The 18505-nt window shown below is 46.2% G+C and overlaps 1 protein-coding gene across 2 annotated transcripts in view; it reads right to left on the bottom strand.

Moving 5' to 3' along the window:
• Positions 1 to 520: 520 nt before the first annotated feature.
• The window catches only part of GLI2 (GLI family zinc finger 2), a 188679-nt gene continuing 170694 nt past the window's right edge, over positions 521 to 18505 (bottom strand). For both annotated transcript variants that reach the window (XM_015635524.3, XM_015635523.3), the window contains exons 11-14: positions 14796 to 14960; positions 10056 to 10337; positions 6684 to 7020; positions 521 to 5667 (exon numbers count right to left, since the gene is read on the bottom strand). In XM_015635524.3, the coding sequence (XP_015491010.1) occupies positions 3311 to 5667; positions 6684 to 7020; positions 10056 to 10337; positions 14796 to 14960 (3141 nt within the window). In that variant the 3' untranslated portion in view covers positions 521 to 3310. The remainder of the gene's footprint in view (positions 5668 to 6683; positions 7021 to 10055; positions 10338 to 14795; positions 14961 to 18505) is intronic.

Genomic DNA, 18505 nt, shown 5'->3' with positions numbered 1-18505 from the left:
CATAATGCACAGATTAATTTCTCCTTTCTTCAAACCCAATATTCAATTTGCCTCTGTCATTGCCCATCACAGCTCTGCTAATCTTTCCTATTTCTGTCTCCTTTTGGACAACGACCAAGTCAGTCAACAAGCCATTTTTATCAAAAATCTTCTGGCTAATTTGTACAGCCCTTGCTCTGAACCCCTCTCCTGTAGGATGCCTGCTGCACTGCCACTGTCTTTCAAATCACCTCTGCCAAGAGGCAGTGAAAGACACCTGGGCAGCAGGACTGTGCTTGCAGCACACACTGACCTTGCTGCCTCTCTTTCTGCCACCTCCATCTCATCGTTAAGTGGAAGCTCTTCAAGGCAAGACCATTCCACACCTGTGCTGTATCACACACCTGCCCTACCAGCTCCTCACCAGCTGTTCCTAAGCACCACCAGAGCCCAACTGACTATGTTGGTGTGGTAAGGACAGACCAAGACCAACCACCATTTGCCAATGGAAAGAAATAACAACAGACACAATGAATTATGAAAAAAAAATTACTTTTTAATGTACAAAACGTTTATATACAGGTTCAGCATGTTACCTCCATTCTTATGATGTAGAAAACAGCTAAAAATGTTCTTAAGATATAAATTTGACAGAACAATTCACCTACAGTACTTTTAGTAATGATGTCTTCTATACATAATATATACAGTGCTGGAAAGATTATTATAATACTTTTTCAGTAAATGAAGGAAGACCACCACTGGAAAGTCCAAAAAATCTCAAGTCATTGGAGATTTGGTTTTGCTTCTGTATTTGAACTTTTGCTAAAGAGATATCTGTGAGTAGGGACTCAGGAGCCATTGTTGCCCTATGCAGCTGTTAAAAAAGTTAGATCAGCAGTCAAAGGACACACAAAAGCCTGATCCATCTCAGAACAAGGGATGCCCAGTTGTACTTCAAGCATCCAGGACAACATACAATGTCCTAAAACATGTACTGCCCTCTTTTCATAAATGCAAAGGCAAGGGCAAGGTCCATAACTGCAGAAGAATATATACAACAGACTATAAAACAATCCCTTTAAACACAACTTTCACAGGAGACACAAATGAACAGCCAGGCACCTTGCTTTGCTTCCCTGTCCTCATGCACCCTGGACATCAGCAGGAGTCATTGAGGGGTGAAGGCAGGGCTGAGAGCACCCTGTGTATTTGGGATGAGGATGGATGAGACTGCAGGATGCTGAGCAGCAAGCACCTCCCTGCACCAGCCGTACCCTGGGCTACCTGGCAGCAAAGCTGTCCTGAGCCACCCCTGCCAAGCACAGCTCCTGCCTATTTGATATCAGAGTTTGCCTGGAGGTAGCATGTGGCATTTTCATGTCAGCCCCTGCTCATACTGGGAAGAGTGATCCTGACATCAGTTTGTGCAAAAGGAAAGCAAAGACACCAGAAAACACCTTTATAGAGCTGTCCTGGTCCTGTGCAGGGGACAGAGTCAGGTGCAAATGAGAACATCTCACTGATATGACAGGGAGATGGACAGGAAAGAGTGGAGCTCTACAGATGCTTACTCAGTCCAGCTGTAAGAACCTGGGCAGGATGTCACACTTGTTCCCTGCCCTCCAACATATGGGTACAAAGTATTTGAGGCTATGAGAGCGGGATGAGGGAGCTGTCCTTGTCCAACACAGTCTGAAGTTAAGCAAGGTCTCCTCCCAAGTACATGCACCCCACTGCTTCCACCCTTTTTTCTAATGACAGCAAAAATAAATAATGCAACAAAGATCAACTTACAGGCAGGTGGGAGTGTCCTGGAAACAGCTGATCACTATTATGAGCAGTATATTCTGGCATGGAATTTGACTTCAGGAGGCCCTGCTCCTCCCATCTCTTCCCTCAATGATGGTTCCAGGAGATTCTCACTGACCAAGCTACTATTCTGGCTCACATACCTGTTTTGAAACTATACACACATTTAGTGCTGCAGGTACAGTCTGCCAGTCAAACGAACAACTCAGGTTGACTGTGGTATATTTTTTGGATGTTTATTTCATGATGTGGGACATGTTAAGCTAGCACTGGGTGCATGTCAACAAGCCTGCTTGTGGGGCAGGGTGTTTTGGCTTATGCTTGGCCCCACAGCAGTGCAGCCAGGCACCTGTTGTGCGCATGGAGCCCAGGGAGAAGCCTGCACTGAGCACATCACACAGCTGAACCCTGGCAGATTAACCTGTTCCCCCAGTACTGCCACAGTGCACACTGTGCTGAAATGACCATAAAACTCTCTCCACCACCAGCACTTGTTTATGTGAGCACCTCAGCATGGAAAACCCACCAGAGAGCAAAGCAGCTGAAAAGCTGCACAGGGATACAGTAATGTGTGCTCCAGCACTCTGACATTAAAGATGCATGTGGGGCACTTGCAGAAAGTCACTATGTTCAGAAGGTGCAAAGTTATGCATGTGTGTCAGTCTGCATGCCAGAGCCTTCCTGCCACGGGGGATTATTTCCCAGTGATTGCTGTTCTCAGGCCTCTGCTCCACTCTGCACATGATATAAACCATGTTGTAAACACATCTGATCAAAGTGTGCATTCACCTTTTATGTGTCTCATCAATGTGTCTTTCCAATGTTTGCTCAGAAACACCACTATGTTTTTATAAATGTACATTTTATATACGCTTCTGACAATACACTATATTTGATTTTTAAAGGAAGAGAGGCCTTGGCCACTTAACAAGAAAGCATGGTAAGGCACTTTGCTGAGAAGCTGTTTGGAAACATCGCTCTTTGCAAGGTACAAAGGTATTTATGGTATAAAACAATACTGCTGGCAGAGGGCTTGTTTGGAGATATAACTAAACCCTACTCTCATCAGAGCAGAATATGTAGTATGGCTTTTATTCTAACCAAAACTGCATCCTCCCATTTCTTTCTGGGGCGGGTTGAAAATGGAATTATTTTTTCAAATGTAAGTAACGGAAAATGATGGGGAGTGCTATTTACAGGGCTTCCCAGAAGGGAGGGCTTCATCTCTAATCACCCTCATGCTGTCTCCTAGCTTGGTGGTGATACCGTTCAGTGCTCTGGGAAATCAAGCCAAAAATATAATACTACAGGTGCACCCTTGTGGTACTGAACTGCCTGCATATAGTTTACATAATTATGTACACAGACTTTTTAAAACTTTCATTTTGAAATCCTTTAATGTATTTAACACTTATAAAAAAACCCTACTCTATTGAAACAGATTATTTTTGAAAAGCACATTCATACAACTGCTTCACGCAGAGCCCCTTGGATGGCACCAAGGCCTTGTGCTTTACCGTTACGACATCATGTTTAGAAATTTACTCTCTTCCGCCAGCGTGGTTAGCATGGAGCTCATATCACCTATTGCCATATTGCTTATCCCTGCAGGTATGGTGGGCAGTGTCAGAGAGTTTCGTGGAGTTGTCAGGCGAGAGGAGTTCTGGGAGAGGTTCTGCAGGATGCTGGGGCTCAGGGTTCCCGACATCAGGCTCGAATGGTCCCCATCATCCATGATGGCGTCAAAATCTATCTGGGGTGGCTCAAGACCTTGAGAGTCCACTGTGCTGGACACCTGGTTTGTTCCTGGGGAAGGCAGAGTGGCTGGCTTGCTGTTTTGTGTGCACTGCTGCTGCCTGACCCGGCAGTCCGCGTGGTTATCGAAGCCGTTGTTCTGCTCATACATGTGGATTTGGCCGTAATAGTACATCAAGTTGTTGTCCCTCGTGCCCTCTGCGCACTGCTGGGCTGGAGCCAGCAACATGTCGCTGGCTCTTTTATGCATGGCCTCTGTCGTCTCCTGGCCAGGGCTGACGGTGCTCGTAGGATGGGGAGTTCTCATGTAGCCCAGCTGCTGGGCGGTGCGGACCCCTCGGGGTCTGCTGCCCGGGTTTGGCTCCGGTGGAGGACGAGGCTGGATCATGCCAGGTGGATATGCCTGTGCAGCTGAACCCATCACGCTCTGCTGAGGCTCAAAACTGGGCTGATTGGAGGTCATGATGGGCTGAGGAAAGGTCTCCTGAGCCACAGGGAAGTTCAGGTGGCTTGACTGAGATGAGTAGTTCTGCTGACTCGGTTCATGCATGACCTGTCCCAGCACTGTGCGCTCACTGTTGCTCCTGACCATCAAAGAAGGGTCGGTTGCCATGTCCATTTGCTGAGGGTGAAGGTGAGGTCCGGACTTCGCTGCCATGTTGCTACAATTAGGAGAGATCTGACTTGGGTTGCCACTGATTGCACTAGGGCTCAGCATCTGATGTGGTTGGTTATACCCCGTGTGCAAGCCCATATCGGGGTTCATGCTGGGACCCAGGCTCATGGGCTGCTGCCGCAGCTGCATGCAGTTTAGCCTCTGCCCATCCATGCCCATGTTTCTCTGCATAAAGCTCTGCTGTGTTGCATTCATGCTGTTGTCTGGAAGCTGCATCTGCTGCTGGTTGTAGTTCTGGTACTGACCGAAGTTCTGCTTCTGCTGGACCACCGCTAAGTTCCCTTGTGAAAACTGCTGCTTCGACTGATTGGACATGATATCAACTGTGCCTGAGCTGACTTCATTCCACTGGACAGGCATGTTATTTTTATTCATGTCTGAAGAAGTATCAAAACTCATGGAACACTCTGCCATCATGGGCCCCAAGTGGCTCATGTTTGCCTCAGCCACTGCCATCCTGCGCTGGCTGGGCAAGGCTGGAGGCTGCAGCTTCCCACTTCCTTGGAAGTTCTGCATCTCATTGCTGTAGCCCATGGAAGTGCTCTCGGCCACTGTCCCATTGCTCTGGGATTTGATGTACTGTACCACATCATCTGGCAGCATAATGTCATCCTCTCCAATGGGCACGTCTGTCTCCCCGGACATGGTTTCCATGGTGATGTTTTCACTGATGCTCAGCGGCCGGGGTGAGTACGTGTGCCGGGGCAGGCTCCCGTCTGAGCGCCCGTAGCTCTGGAGACCAAAATTCCTCCTGTCTGTGGGGTGTGCAGGATGGAAGGGGTTCACACTGTTGGTGCTGTTGAAGCGGTGAACTCGTGGAAGAGCCTGGGGATCTCCAGGAGGTCTCCTCACTGGGTCACTTGCCCGTCTTGTGCTGTTGCCCTGCACCTCATGGGGAAATGCTGGAGCTGATGGGTAGCCATAGGTGTTACCATCGCTGCAACGCCTGGGGCCCGACGGGAGGCGGATGGAGGGCAAGGTGGGGTCTGGTCCATCCATAAGCGAGATCCTGTTCTTCAGGGTCATCCTCTCCATGTTTGGCAAGGGAGTTGGAGGAGGGCCCCCTGTGGCAGCAGCATACTTGGCTTTCAGCCTGTAGTGCTGAGCTGGTGTGAGGTTCAGCAGACCCGGCATCCCGCTGCACTGGCTTGCCTCGCTCGAGCGGCGGGAGGCATCTGTGGAAATCGGGTCATAGGAGTCAGCAGAGCTTGTGTTGTTGGGGCGGTGCCCGAGGTGCGAAGCCTCACTGGAACGGCGGCTGGAGAAGTACGGGGAGATCCCTGAGGATCTGCGGCTGACGGTGTAGGCAGAGCTGACGGTGCTTGTTGTACTATCACGGCGCTCGTTGAGTTGGTTCAGCATTGTAACCTCGTTGACAGACAGCTCCATTATTCTGGGGTTAGGCAGCATAGCAGAAGAACCACCACTGTTTTCTAGAACAGAACCTGAAAGAAAGGTTGCGGGGAAGGAAAAGGTTAGCTGAGAAATTTCACTTTGTAGCATTCTAGGTGCCAGAATACAGACCCACAAAGCCACCCGCAAATATCTAATAGGAGTGATGGTGAGTTTCACATAATGCTAGTGAATTCAAAGCTTCATTTCCAGCTCTATGTTCATGCAAAGGGAGCAAGAAGTCTGGAGATAGAAGTTAAGTCCTTGCTGCAGAGTGTTTGTAACATGTACACTCATACTCAGCTTCTGGGGAAATATCTGCACATGGGCCTCCCTCAGTAAGACAAAGGTAGGACTGGTGTGAGCAGTGCCACAGGGACAGCACACAGCTACAACTACAGCTACTCTCTGGGACAGATGCACAGCAGTCAGGGAGAGCCCAAAGGCTGACATTCAAAGGCTCTTCCAAGAGTAACCCAAGAAGCTCTGAGCATCTAATACAACCCAGGCATTATGCCTTTGGATTTCTTGGCCAAGTTAGAGGATCTCTAGAGGGTTCAAAAAGATGGTTTTACCAGGAATCACCAGCCAGTGGGCAATGAGCATATGAAGCCGGAGGCAATAGCCAGGAGCTTCTGAGTTTCAAAAGGCCTGTCAGAGCAAGATTATGGAGGGAGGGCTTGTCTGTATTGCTGCTCCAGTGCCTTCCTATGAAGCACATTATCCCTTGGGGAACTGTTACTGCTGAAGAAATGCAAGCAGTCTTGCGGCTATAACTGGGACAATGAGGACAGCTGTGTCTGGGTTCTGGGCAGGCTCAGAAACAAGGACACCAACACCTCTGTCTCCCTTTACAGGTCTGTAGAACTGAGCACCTGGGTTTCTCTTGTACATCACCAGATGGCTGTGTTTATACCCAAGCTGTCCATTTTACCTGACATCTTTATCTATCAAAGCATGACTCAAAGAAAGAAATGATCCTCATTCCTCCAGGGCAGACTCTTGGTTGTGAAACCAGAGTCAAACTCTGGAAGGTTCCTACAGGACATGGTCCAGGCCCAGGGCTTACCATTTCCTGAGATGGGAGGCAGCTTGGTGTTTCTGGCTTGTGGAGCTGGGCTCACCCATGAGCAGGAATCCTTAACTGTCTTGAGTTTCTCTTTCTTGAGCTGTTCAAGTCGTTGCATCGTCGTCATGTGTTTCCTTAGCTGCAGGCTGACTGCCGAGTTACCAGATGAGACCGTTGAGTCCACGACAGGAGCATTGTCATCCAACGCCGTCAGATCTCCCAGACTTCCCCCGCTGTGCATGTTCATTTCTACTCCACTGTCATTGTTGTTGGTGCTGCCAAGGGGTGATGGCTCACTGCTGCATGACGACTGGCCACCAGGACTGGACTGACACATCTTGGGGAGGGAAAAGAGGAAAAAGAGTTGGGGAGGTGAAAACATGGATGGAAAGAAATCAGGAGCCCAACATCCCCAGTGTTAGTCTGGGAGGTTAGGAGAGCTCCTATCCTAGGCTCTCCCCTGTCCTGTTACCCCTCCCTGCTGCAGGATCTCAGCTCTTCCAAAAGGCTCTCTCTTGTGAGAGGAGGATGGGACAGCACCCCACAGCTGGAAGAACCATGGTGATTCAACTGCAAGATGGAGAGAAACCAAATGCTCTTCCTTCAAAAGAAGGACATATGTTTTTCGAAGAAAAGCAGCACGTCACCTGGTTGTGCAAGGTATATTGCAGCAAACACTGGCTTATCTAACATGGGATCAAGGCTTAAGTATTTCAGACACAACGTATTTCTGTCTTTAAAATACCCTAACATATAATTAGGTTAGCTGACAAACTTCCCCGCCAGATAAAAACCTGGTTCACTGTTTGCAAACTCCCACTTGCAGATAAGGCAGATAAGCACCATAAATATTTATTTTATTTACATTAGGAATGTAAACTACTCACATTGAATAGTTTATTTGCAGCAGACACTATATGGTCTGAACTTGCTCTGCTACTGCTACCAAACAGGATATGCCTGGCTTTTCTGCTCCAGGCCCATGCTCCAGCAAAAAATGGGGAGTGCTGAAAATGCAGTGTACTCTGCCCTGGGCCAAGGTGGGAATGCAGACTGCTGCAGTGTTTTTACTGTACTCCATAGCAGCCCCATGGGCAGGGTTGACTGGCTGTGATTGCCCTTCAGTCCAGATGATAGAGATTGCAATCCCAAGATTTAATGGTAAATTGTGATGCTGGGAGAAAGGTGGCAAAAAGAATTCTTGGGCACTGCATCCTCCCCATTTCTGCACTCAAGAAAATTTCTCCTATCCCTCCCCACTGCCCCACATACTTCCACTTCTACCCTGTGAGGGTTAAATGTAGACAGATATCTGCAGGAGATCATGCTTTATATGGCTATTTTAATACAAAGGAGTTCTTTGCTCACCTTAGTACCGACTGTCCTTAGGAAGGTAGAGTAAGGAAGGGTAAGTGGGAATAAAGAACAGGTTGTTAGGACAAAGACAGCATTAACAAAAAGGACCAGGTTAGTAAAAGGAGGCAGAGGGAAATGCAGAATACAGCAAAAATTATCAACATACCCCCACTCCCATATCTTATCTTCCCTACCTTCCCTCTTTAGAGGCACAAATAAAAGCTCCTAGGAGAGACTTTCTACCTGTTTCCATGGGTTTGAGGTGACACACAAACATGGGTCAAAACAAGGAGCCTGGGAATGATGGGAACCAGTGAGGCATCTCACCCCTCCCACCACCCCAACCTTAACCACAAAGCAGGAGTTGGATGTGGACCCACCAGATGAGATGCCACCTGTTAGATGTGCACAAGTGAAGTGTGCAGTGCTAGAGAGGGACAGGGAAGAGAAACACATGACCCAGGGCCCTGCTGCCAGTGAAGTGGTTTGGCTGGAACCCTGGGAGCACAGAGTGCTAGGAAAACAATCCCATACCTTCAGGAGAAGCAGGGTGGGGACCTGTAATTGTGTTAGTGTTTTCATTGTTAAAAAACAGTAAAACACATCCAGGAAGAGTACTGGAGAAAGGTCATCCTGTCCAGTGGTTCTCACACTCAGCTTTTGTAACACAGTACAGAACCTCACCACGTGAAACTGTTTCTTTAGTCAATTAGAGATATTCTGGATGTGTAAATACTAATTTTTTTTCCTAACTGAAACATGCTGCTGATTAATAATTTATCCAACAAGATATCCCCTAACCCTTCTGAGAAAATCTTTGTAGCTCCAGGGAATGTTTTTCACAGAAATAATAATCTTTTAGCCTGGATTTGAATCAAGAAAATATATATTTTGGAGCTCAAAGTCCTTTCAGCTCAAGTGGGAAGTCTGGGGAATATGTGAACACTCCTTTGCAGGTGCAGGTCTTTTCTCCTGAATCCAGCCCATACACTGTCCCACTCTGAGCTGTTGCAGCAGACCAGAACTTTGGGTACAAAGTGAAAAGAAACATCAAAAGGCAAAAATGATTTGTGTGTTGCAACGCTCCGTCTCCTCCTCCATCCTGGATGGGGTGGAAGAGGTTTGATGTGTTTGAAACCACCACTATACACAGCTCCTTAGCACCACTGACCACACTACTGTCAATTGTGGAGCTTCTGGACAGAAAGCTGATAAATGGTCTTTGCTTCAGGTGCTGGAGCTGGCAAAGCTTGATCATGGTTAAGTGATAGTCTGTACTCTGTGGGCCACAGCATTGCTCCCATATTTATTCCTAATTTCACTTCCCTGTCCCATCATCCTGCTACAATTTTCTATGGCAGCTGGTAGTCATGTATCAAATTTCTGTACTCCTGAGTAATCTGCTCTAGCCAACCTCAACTGATCAGGGAGGTGGGACTAGATGATCTCAAGAGGTCCCTGACAATCCCAGTGATTTTGTGCTTCTGTGTATGGTGGACAGGATCAAGGAATTGAACTTGCTTTAAGATACTCAACAAAAATAAAACAGCTAGTTTTATCCCCACTGGCTTCATCAAACAGCAGCAGACTAGAAAGAAAAGGAGTGAAGGGTACAGGGAGGAGGAAAAAAAGGACTACTTAAGCCAGGATCTTTGTTTCAAGAAGAGTTCATCCATCTGTGGTCATTGCTCAATTTAAACTGGTGAGGTAGGTAAAGCTCATTTGACCACAACACTCTTGGGTTTTACCCACTTTCACAGCACAGGAACACCAACCTCAGCACAGGAATGCCAACTACAGTCATTCCCCCATGACTACAAGGGCAGGAATTTATGATGTAGGAAGGTACAAAATGTACTGGACTGTGCCCTGACCTGCAGTTTCATTTCTGGACTTGAACTCTATGGTTGAAGGGCACCTGCCCAGAGAGATTAATGGAATACAAATGCTTCCTGCCCCTACTGCATGAGAGAGATCAGGAACCACATAATTTCTCCCAAAAGCAACTGCTCTTACCACAGAATTCTCTGTTTTTATCGTTTTGACTTGTAAGCAGTCCTCCATGCCCCTCGTGGTGCTGTTGGCCTCGGGGCTCTCCTCTGACACCTTGCTGCTCTGCTTGGCGCTTGCCTCATTGTCCCCATTTTCCTTGAGTGGAGGTGGCCTCGGGTGAACATCATTGCGCTGCTTCTTTGTGACGTGAGCATCAGGTCCGTGCACCGTCTTCACGTGTTTTCTGAGGGAGCTGGGGTCCGTGTACCGCTTCGTGCAGCCAGGGATTTTACAGACGTAGGGTTTCTGTCAATACAAGCAAATCTTGGGTTATATTTAGAATAACCCCAAATATTCCAGGTACAGCGTATGGGCCAAGAAAATACAATGAGCACAGCAGCAGGCAGCAGCAAAATGTGGAGCATCTGCTCCGCAGGACTCTGTAAGACTGAGATATGGAAGATGTGATATATGGGCTGCTGCTGATCCACACAGACTTGGCTGGCCATTTCATGTTGGCTAAACTTCTTGTTTTCAGTTTCTGGATCAAAAGACAGCTCAGAATTCATGAAATACTTTCCTAGTATTACTTTCCCATGTGTGTATTTGCTCGGGTGGCCACAGGAATGTTTCCTGATTAAGGATGGGAGGGAGGTGATGTAGTGGACCGGGCATAACACATTCGCTCTGATAAGGTGGGGTCTACACCAAGAAAATGTCTGAAACCTTTGGAAGTCCAGTGAATTCAAGCCAGACTGGATTCACCCTACTCAATCTATCATACCACTCCAACACCTGTCACCTTGAAATCTCCTATTGTGCAAAACAAACCACAGGCATGCAATGTTTTTTTCAGGTGACAGCACTCTATCCCGAATTCATGAATCATTGATTGCCATAGGAAAACAAGGCTGAAGCCATGCTTCTGAAAACAGAAGCCAGCAAACAGATACTTTTATTCTTTTAACTTTTTTTATTTTACTGAGTCTCCAATTCCAAAGTGTATTAGCACTGCAGTTGTTTGAGCTGTTGCTGCTGCACTGGAAGCTCTGAATTCATCACAAGTTCTGCTTCTGGCCTCACAACTACTCTATGTATTTTTCTGCCAATGCACTAGGACAGATTCATGAGAAAAAACAGACAGATGATATTTGAAGGCTACCCAATATGACCATTCCTATTCATTTTTTTTAAATCTGTTTTGTAATTTTGTCCAGGAACTCAAGTGAAAAAATACAAAGGAGTATATATTCTTTGCAGAAAGCCAGTATCACCACATGAAAAACACTGAAAGTCTGCTTTGTATTCAAAAGCATGCTTCCTGACTGATCTTGGCACATCACTCAAACCACCTAAATGCACGTATCACCCCACTGAGGTAAATATTTAATATATTTTAAAGCTGGGTAAACCAAAGCATAAAAATTAAAACAGTTTGTTTAAAAATATCATGCAACCTTTTGGACAAGTATTATAGAAATATTATTACTGCTATTAAGCCTTATTACAAAGAACAGAACCCCCACCACATGTGCTGAAAAATCCTGTATATGAACAGTTCACAGATTTTTTATAAATACTTTATAGGCTCAACAGTTCTGATTTTTCTGACCCTAGCAATTAGTGTAACATGATCACTGCAGCTTGGACAGCAGACATTCCACCTAAGGGAATTCAATCAACCTTTTCATCAGGCCATACCCCTTGCAACTGAGCTGAGCACAACTGCTGTTTCATTGGTGTGCCTTTGTCTATCCCTGGGTTATCCAGATTCTGACATCCAGTGACATTTTCACCCTAGTGAAGTCAAGAGTTTAGATATCTCAGATTCCTCCCTCCTACTCTCATGCACATAACAGGGTAATACTCCTTAAGGTGGGAGAAATGGAGAACTCCCCATGCACTAAGCAGACCTGGATTTATGTGTTTTACCCTTGCTCAGCTTGAGCTGCTGAAAATGTCACTCTGAGTCTTTGGCTGGTCATGGACTCATGCCACTCCTCTGTGTATGCACTGGAGAGGGGTCACTCATCCAAAAATGATGAGAGCCCTTTTTCCAGGTATAACCTTGAAGGTATCCCCTGAAGGGATTCACACAGTCACTGAAGGTTTAAAATGAAATAGTGTGTATGACATTTCAACAGTCAAACCAAAGCCAGTGTGGTATCACATCCCCAGCCTTGAACTTCAGCATGTCTGGACCATACACCTATGTCCTGTCACACAATGACAGTGACAAACACAGGGAACCTGGAACTTCCCCCTTAGAGGAAACTCGGATGACTAACTACGAAACTGGTGTATTCCAAGTAAACACTGCAAGCAGAGGAAAATATTTAGAAGGTAGCTAGGAACCACAATAGCTGCCAATGGGTAATGGGAAATATTCACAGACACAAAACTTCTGCTTTTCATTTGTGTGGTTCTGTGAGCCGAGGCCTCAGTACAGTTTGCTAAGCCAGTGGTCATGGCCACAGCTGGACACAGGACTCTTGCCTGGGCCTGCTGCCCAGTGTGATGAGCTTTGCTGTGAGGGATACCATCTGTTGTAAAGGATCATGTTATATGATCCTCAAAAAGAGGGTGTCAAAAATATGGCCCACAGAGAGCCATTGTATGCAGCCTACAGAGCTCCCACAAGTCTTGGGGTGTGTCTGTACTGCATTAAGGAGGGCTGAACAGCAGTTCAGGAGTGAGCATGACTGCAAAATGTAAGATTGTTTGAATAGTGGCAGTGCCTTGTAGTTCCCATGGCAAGGCCAGCTGGTCTTGTACAGATCCTCCACTAGTGGCTGTGCTGTTCCTATACCACAGAAGGGGCTGGTGTCCTTTAGGAGAAGCAACTGCAGAGGATAAAACCCCTATCTCTTATCTGAGTCTTCAATTTGCATTGTTTGAAAGCAGCTTGTGCCAAGTGTCAGCATATAGATTGGGGTCCACAACAGACATGGGGTTGGACGCTCCTGCCCTACAGCCTCACCTTCTGGCGTGAGGGAACCCAAATGATTTGACTTTTAAGTGTATTAAGCTCTGCTCAGATGAAGTGAGGAGCCATCCCAGATCCAGTGCAGCTCCTGATCTGGATCACTTGGGAATCTGAACCCATTGGAGAAATTACATTTACTAACACATTCAAAAGAAAAATTCCATAAGGGACATTAGCTGGCTCAGATGAAAAAGTGCCCTGCCTAGAAAAGGTCCTAGTAAAGCTCCAGGAATCTGAGCTCAAGTGATCTAGGGGCAAAAAAAGGTGCTCACATGCTGTCAGTGTGCACAGACTGGGCTGAGTGAGTCTGTATCTAGCACTGAAAGCTGTACTGGGAGTCTTGATCCATTCACATGAGAATCCTTAGGAACTGAAGAAAGATGGAAATTTCCTTTAAGACAGGAAAAAAACGTTGCAAATATATAATTCTTCAGTGGCTTGACTGATTTATTCAGCTTATGAGCAAGAATACAGAGAGTGGCTTAACACTGCAAAATTAAGAAGGTGGAAATATCAACAATGAAAAGGACACTGGATCCAGCACTGGAGGAAGGCAGAAAAATCATCCAGGGCTGGAGAATGAGCGGTTTCCAACACCTAAAATGTGAGATTAAACCACAGTTGCCTACCTTTCAGGGGAAGAAGCTTTAACATAGAAAAACTATGTGGTCAAATATCATTTACTGGGAATGCAGGATGCTGAGCAGACGAGTCATTGCAACCTATCTTTTTGGTCCCTTCTGGCCTCAGGGTTGCTGTAGCCTTAAAACAATTCCAAACTATCCAGTTTAAGTGTCAATATGTTTCATATTAACTCAAGTCTTGCTGGTGGAGAACAATTCTGATGTCTGGGTTCATACCCAAACCAGTGCAAACAACACTGGGAACCTGGTCATTCATCAGCTCATCTCAGCATCATCTCAGCATAGAAGAGGATTCTAGATTTTGAGTCCTTATTCTGACTCAAACAGAATCTCTGAAACCTACAGAGCTTTGGTTATCACTTACTGATACTATGCCAGAGATAAAAATACTCCCAACAAGCCCTTTGTAGACACAGCATCGCTTCAAAAGGCTGTCAACCGTGGCAACTGCGTTCCGTTCTCCAGTAGTCTATATTTAACTGTTGCAAATTAGGCTACAGACTGAATTCTTCATGGCTGAAAACACTATTAGAACTTTAGAGTGTTGTTTTTTCTTCCCCTGTCAGCTAATTAGTGGTAATATAAATTTCAATCGTCGGCTGTGGTTGATTGCAACAGACCATCACATGTGATACAATAAAGGCAATTTCCTCTGCTCCCCAACTACTAATAGTGGGTCTTAATTATCCAAGGTTAACAAAGCATTGCATTGTGCTCTATCATTGTACATCAAACGATGGAGGGAGTATTATTTCCAGAGCATCAGGATCCAGGGTAGCTGTTATAATACTGCAAGTCTGCTCCACAGTAATATTAAACACCACTTGCACAACTGTACTATACTATCTGTGCTATTAAAAATTATAAATTTGGAAAACGCTTGTTTTCATTTCCAAAGTCGATTAAAAAGTTTGCATAATTTAACATCTGTTTATGATTTCAAACACAGCTTTCATAAATGTAAAGCTAATGTGGTCTGGCTCCCCAGCAAAATAAATCCCATTAAAAAAAGAAGATAAACCTCTCATTACAGTAGGTTTCTTTTTACATGCGTCTAGTGTGTAAAGTGTATGTTTATTGTCAGCAAAATTTTAAAAAAAGCCCTCCGTTGAGCTGTGGTGAGCCCAGGCTTACCTCATTGGAATGTGTCCTGTTCTGGTGCTTGGCTCTGTCCGAGGCATTGGAAAAGGCTTTATTGCAGCCTTCGTGTTCACAGACATAAGGTTTTTCTCCAGTGTGGGACCTCAGGTGTGTCTTTAAATTCTCCAGGCGGGAATAGGCTTTGGAACAACCCTCAAACTAAAATTAAAAAAACACATGAGGAGTGATTAATTAACCAGAAAAATTTGATTTTCCCCCTGCCTAAACCCTTCTCATCTGTTTCTCATTCTTTTTTTTTTCTTCTTCTTTTTAAAGGGCTTGTGTTTTAGCGAACAACATCCACTTTGTTGGGAGAATTTGCTTCCCTAGGCAGGCTGAGAGTTTCAGCAGTGAGTCATATTTGAGGTGCTACTCCTTGTTGGGTAGTTGGGTACCCACCTGACATTTCAACAAGTGAGTCTTTTTTCCAGCAGGGCTAAACACCCCTCTGCTCCTCCCAGAGCTCTCTTAGCCTCTCCTGCCCCCACTTTGCATCTGAAACACTCAGAAACAGGGGCCCCCTCCTTCCCACTAGAGAACTGACAGCTTCTCCACAGTCTGACCAGCCTTGCAACTTCACTAGCACCAGCACTGGAAAGGGCAGACAGTTCCCTAACACACAAACAGAAATCTAGCAAGCTTTAAAGTTTCCCAAATTACAGCTTGGGTCTGCTCCTGGAGGATGCTGTGGTCAGGCTGTCTGACATTACCAGTTTAAAAAACAAGACTCTCAATCTTGAAGACAGATGGATTTTTGGATGACAAAACAGGCCAGGAACCTTCCTCCTGGAAGGAAACCAGCTGCCCACACAATGAGAAGGAACAGCTTGGGAGACGTGGTGAGGCTTTGGGTGATGTAAGTCCTGCCACCCTCCTTTCTGGCTGAGCTGGAGGCTTCTCCCTGCACCTGCCCTGTCTCAGCATGGGAGGATTTCACCTCAAACCAAGGGGGTTCTAAAGTGCTCTTTGACAAAATAAGTGGGAGGTTATAAGAAATGCAAGGCTCCCTTGCAAGTTCTAGCAAAATGTTGCACTGCCTGTTCAGCTGGGAGCATTGAAAAGCCCAGGCTGTACTTCCTATACAAAAAAAGACCCCCAAAATTTCAACAAGCAGCCCTCCTGCTATAATGTATGTGTTGTCTTTTACTCACATCATGTAGACATTGTAGACATTAAACACGTCTACACATTCAATTCAATTGCAATAAGACTTCACATTGCTCTGTTTGAGTCTTGGCCAGTGAGGAACCTGGAGCCACAGCAGGACAGGTCATGCTGTGTGTCTGATTTTTCCATGGGCAGCTGAGTGGTTCTACACATCCAAAGGTCTGGTCAAAGGCACTTGCATTCAATAGCAACAGCACTTGTCACCTTGTGCTCCACACACACGGGGCCTGCCAGACTGCTAGGGAGGGAGGGAAACATGCAGCCCATGAAATCCATGAAGAATGTAGATACAGGTGGATCCCATGCAACTTTGTTGTGTTGGAAAAGAAGGATTACTTAAGATTCCCTTTAAGGTCTAGCATAGGGATGGTGGACATAAGGCACATTTGCTCTGCTGTTGAGATATCCCTGTCTCTTCAAGGACCAGCAGGAGCATCCTGCAAGACCTGATTCTTTCCACAGCTTTGTCAGGGCAGGGTGGATCCAGTTTTCCTTCCTCAGACAACTTTCATTAGCCCATTTGTCCCACAGAACATGCCACAGCTCTGAGGTTGCACAGTATATCTCTTTCTTCTCTTGCCCTGTAAAAACAATCCTTTACAACTCAAGTCGCTTACAGTTATTGAAATACATCATTCCTCTTTCTGGAAAACAAAGGGAACTCAGCATGAGACAGCTCATGTGCCCATTCTAGTTTTGCTGGATACTGACACAAAAACGCAGTTATTAAGAGCAAAAGTTCTAAGGCCACATTTTCAAATAAGAGCTTCTCAGCAAAGCAGCCTGTGCATGTTCAAAGCAGTTGTTCCCACTCTTACGTGTGGATTTGATTATGCCAGTGGGAGTTCTGGCTGTCATCTGTTGAAATAATCCTTGACCAAATCCCAGGCTGCAATAGGGCTCATCTGTAGCTTTATGTACACCACAAACTTCTTGTCTGAAACAAATGTTGCTTTGAAAAATCACTGCCAGACTTGGACAAGGAATGCTCTGCCACAGAAGGGCACCATCTGCAGAGCTGCCATTATCCCAGACAAATGGAAAATGGTGGTTCTCCAGTTTGGGGACAGTTGCTGCAACATATTGCACATGGAGGGCCTGCAGTTCTCCAGGAGGCAGAGGATGACTTGAGACTCAAACACAGCCTTGCCATTGCTCCAGTGTGACAAAACTGAGTCTTGAAAAGGGCAGGATTGTGCAGCAGTGTTTTTTTCTGCTCTACCACGGCACTAAGGAGGATGCAGCCACTGCTGTTTTTGTCTCCTGAGTCCCTCTGCCTACAAGGGCAGGCTAGAATTGCCCTCAGTGCTCACTTTGTATGCACCAACAATCAATATTTCTTGATACTTTTAAGGAAGATTGGTAAAGCACTAGACTGGGCAAAGTGCTTTAGAAGATTAAAACAAAGGACATGGCCCTGTGCCCCGGGGGAGCTTATGCTCTAAATTAAATGAACACAGGGCTGGAAGATTGATAAAGGAGTCATGCAGCAAGCAAATCATACATATCCTAATATTTGTAAGCAGGAGCTGGGGCAGAGCCAGTGAGTGAGCCAAGCTGGAATTGGCTAATGGAGCAGACAAGGAGTAAGATATGGGAGGAGGGCTCAGACACTTGCTGAGCAGGAAGAGACTCATCCCCAAGACTCTGGGGAGAGGAACAGAGTAATAATGCTGACAGTAGAGGAGGTAAGAAATGCCATCAGGAGCAGAAGGAGAGAGCAGAGGATATCAAAAGACAGGGATGGCCCTTTGGGATAAATAAGGGCTGGAATAAGATGAGGAGGGAGATTGTGAACACCTCTCCTATCAGCTGACCACAGTCACTCAACTTCATAACCTGGCTTCCCCTCTTGTGCCCCGCATCAGGCATCCTTGCCTGCCCCACATCAGCAGTGTGGTGGGAGGCTCCAAGTGTGAAGGCACATAAATGATTTGGTATCTTGAGGCTAAGGAGGAGGAGAGCCCAGCTCTCCCATGTGGTCAGTGAGCCTGCAGCCACAGGGCTGAGATATAAAATAGTACCCCATACTCTTCCTCAGGCAGTGCTTAACCCTAGACACAGTGCTGCTGGTATGCAGAAGGTCCGAGGACTGAGCTCTTCTTGGGGTTCAAGCACCTATGGCTTAACCTCACCTCTAAATTAAGAGAGCAGAAGCAGGAGGTGTTGGCCTAGATTCCCAGGCTAGAAAGAGGCATGTATGCATGCTTGGGTCTGAGGGTGAGGGAATCTTGCAGTCCCAGCAGTAGTGTGTGATGCCAAGTTAGACACAACCAGGGTTAGGCAGCTCCCCACAGTGTGGCATTACTGGATTTCTTTCTTGGATGTAGGCAACTAAATTAGCTGGATTTTGACCTTAAGTGACTTGTCCCGAGTTGCTTTGGATCTCTGTGGTAGATCTGAAAAAATTCTCACCAAGGAAATGCAGTTTTGCCCACTAACACCTCAACCACACTCCTTGACCTCTTGTCCTGTACCCAGGGTCTAACCTGCAAGTAGCTGTAACCCAGACACAGAGGGCTGGACTGGCTCTGAGC

The sequence above is a fragment of the Parus major genome, chromosome 7, assembly GCF_001522545.3.
Source record: "Parus major isolate Abel chromosome 7, Parus_major1.1, whole genome shotgun sequence".
Lineage (NCBI taxonomy): Eukaryota > Metazoa > Chordata > Aves > Passeriformes > Paridae > Parus > Parus major.
The sequence above is the reverse complement of the archived record's forward strand: the minus strand, read 5'-3'. Positions and strand labels throughout refer to the sequence as shown.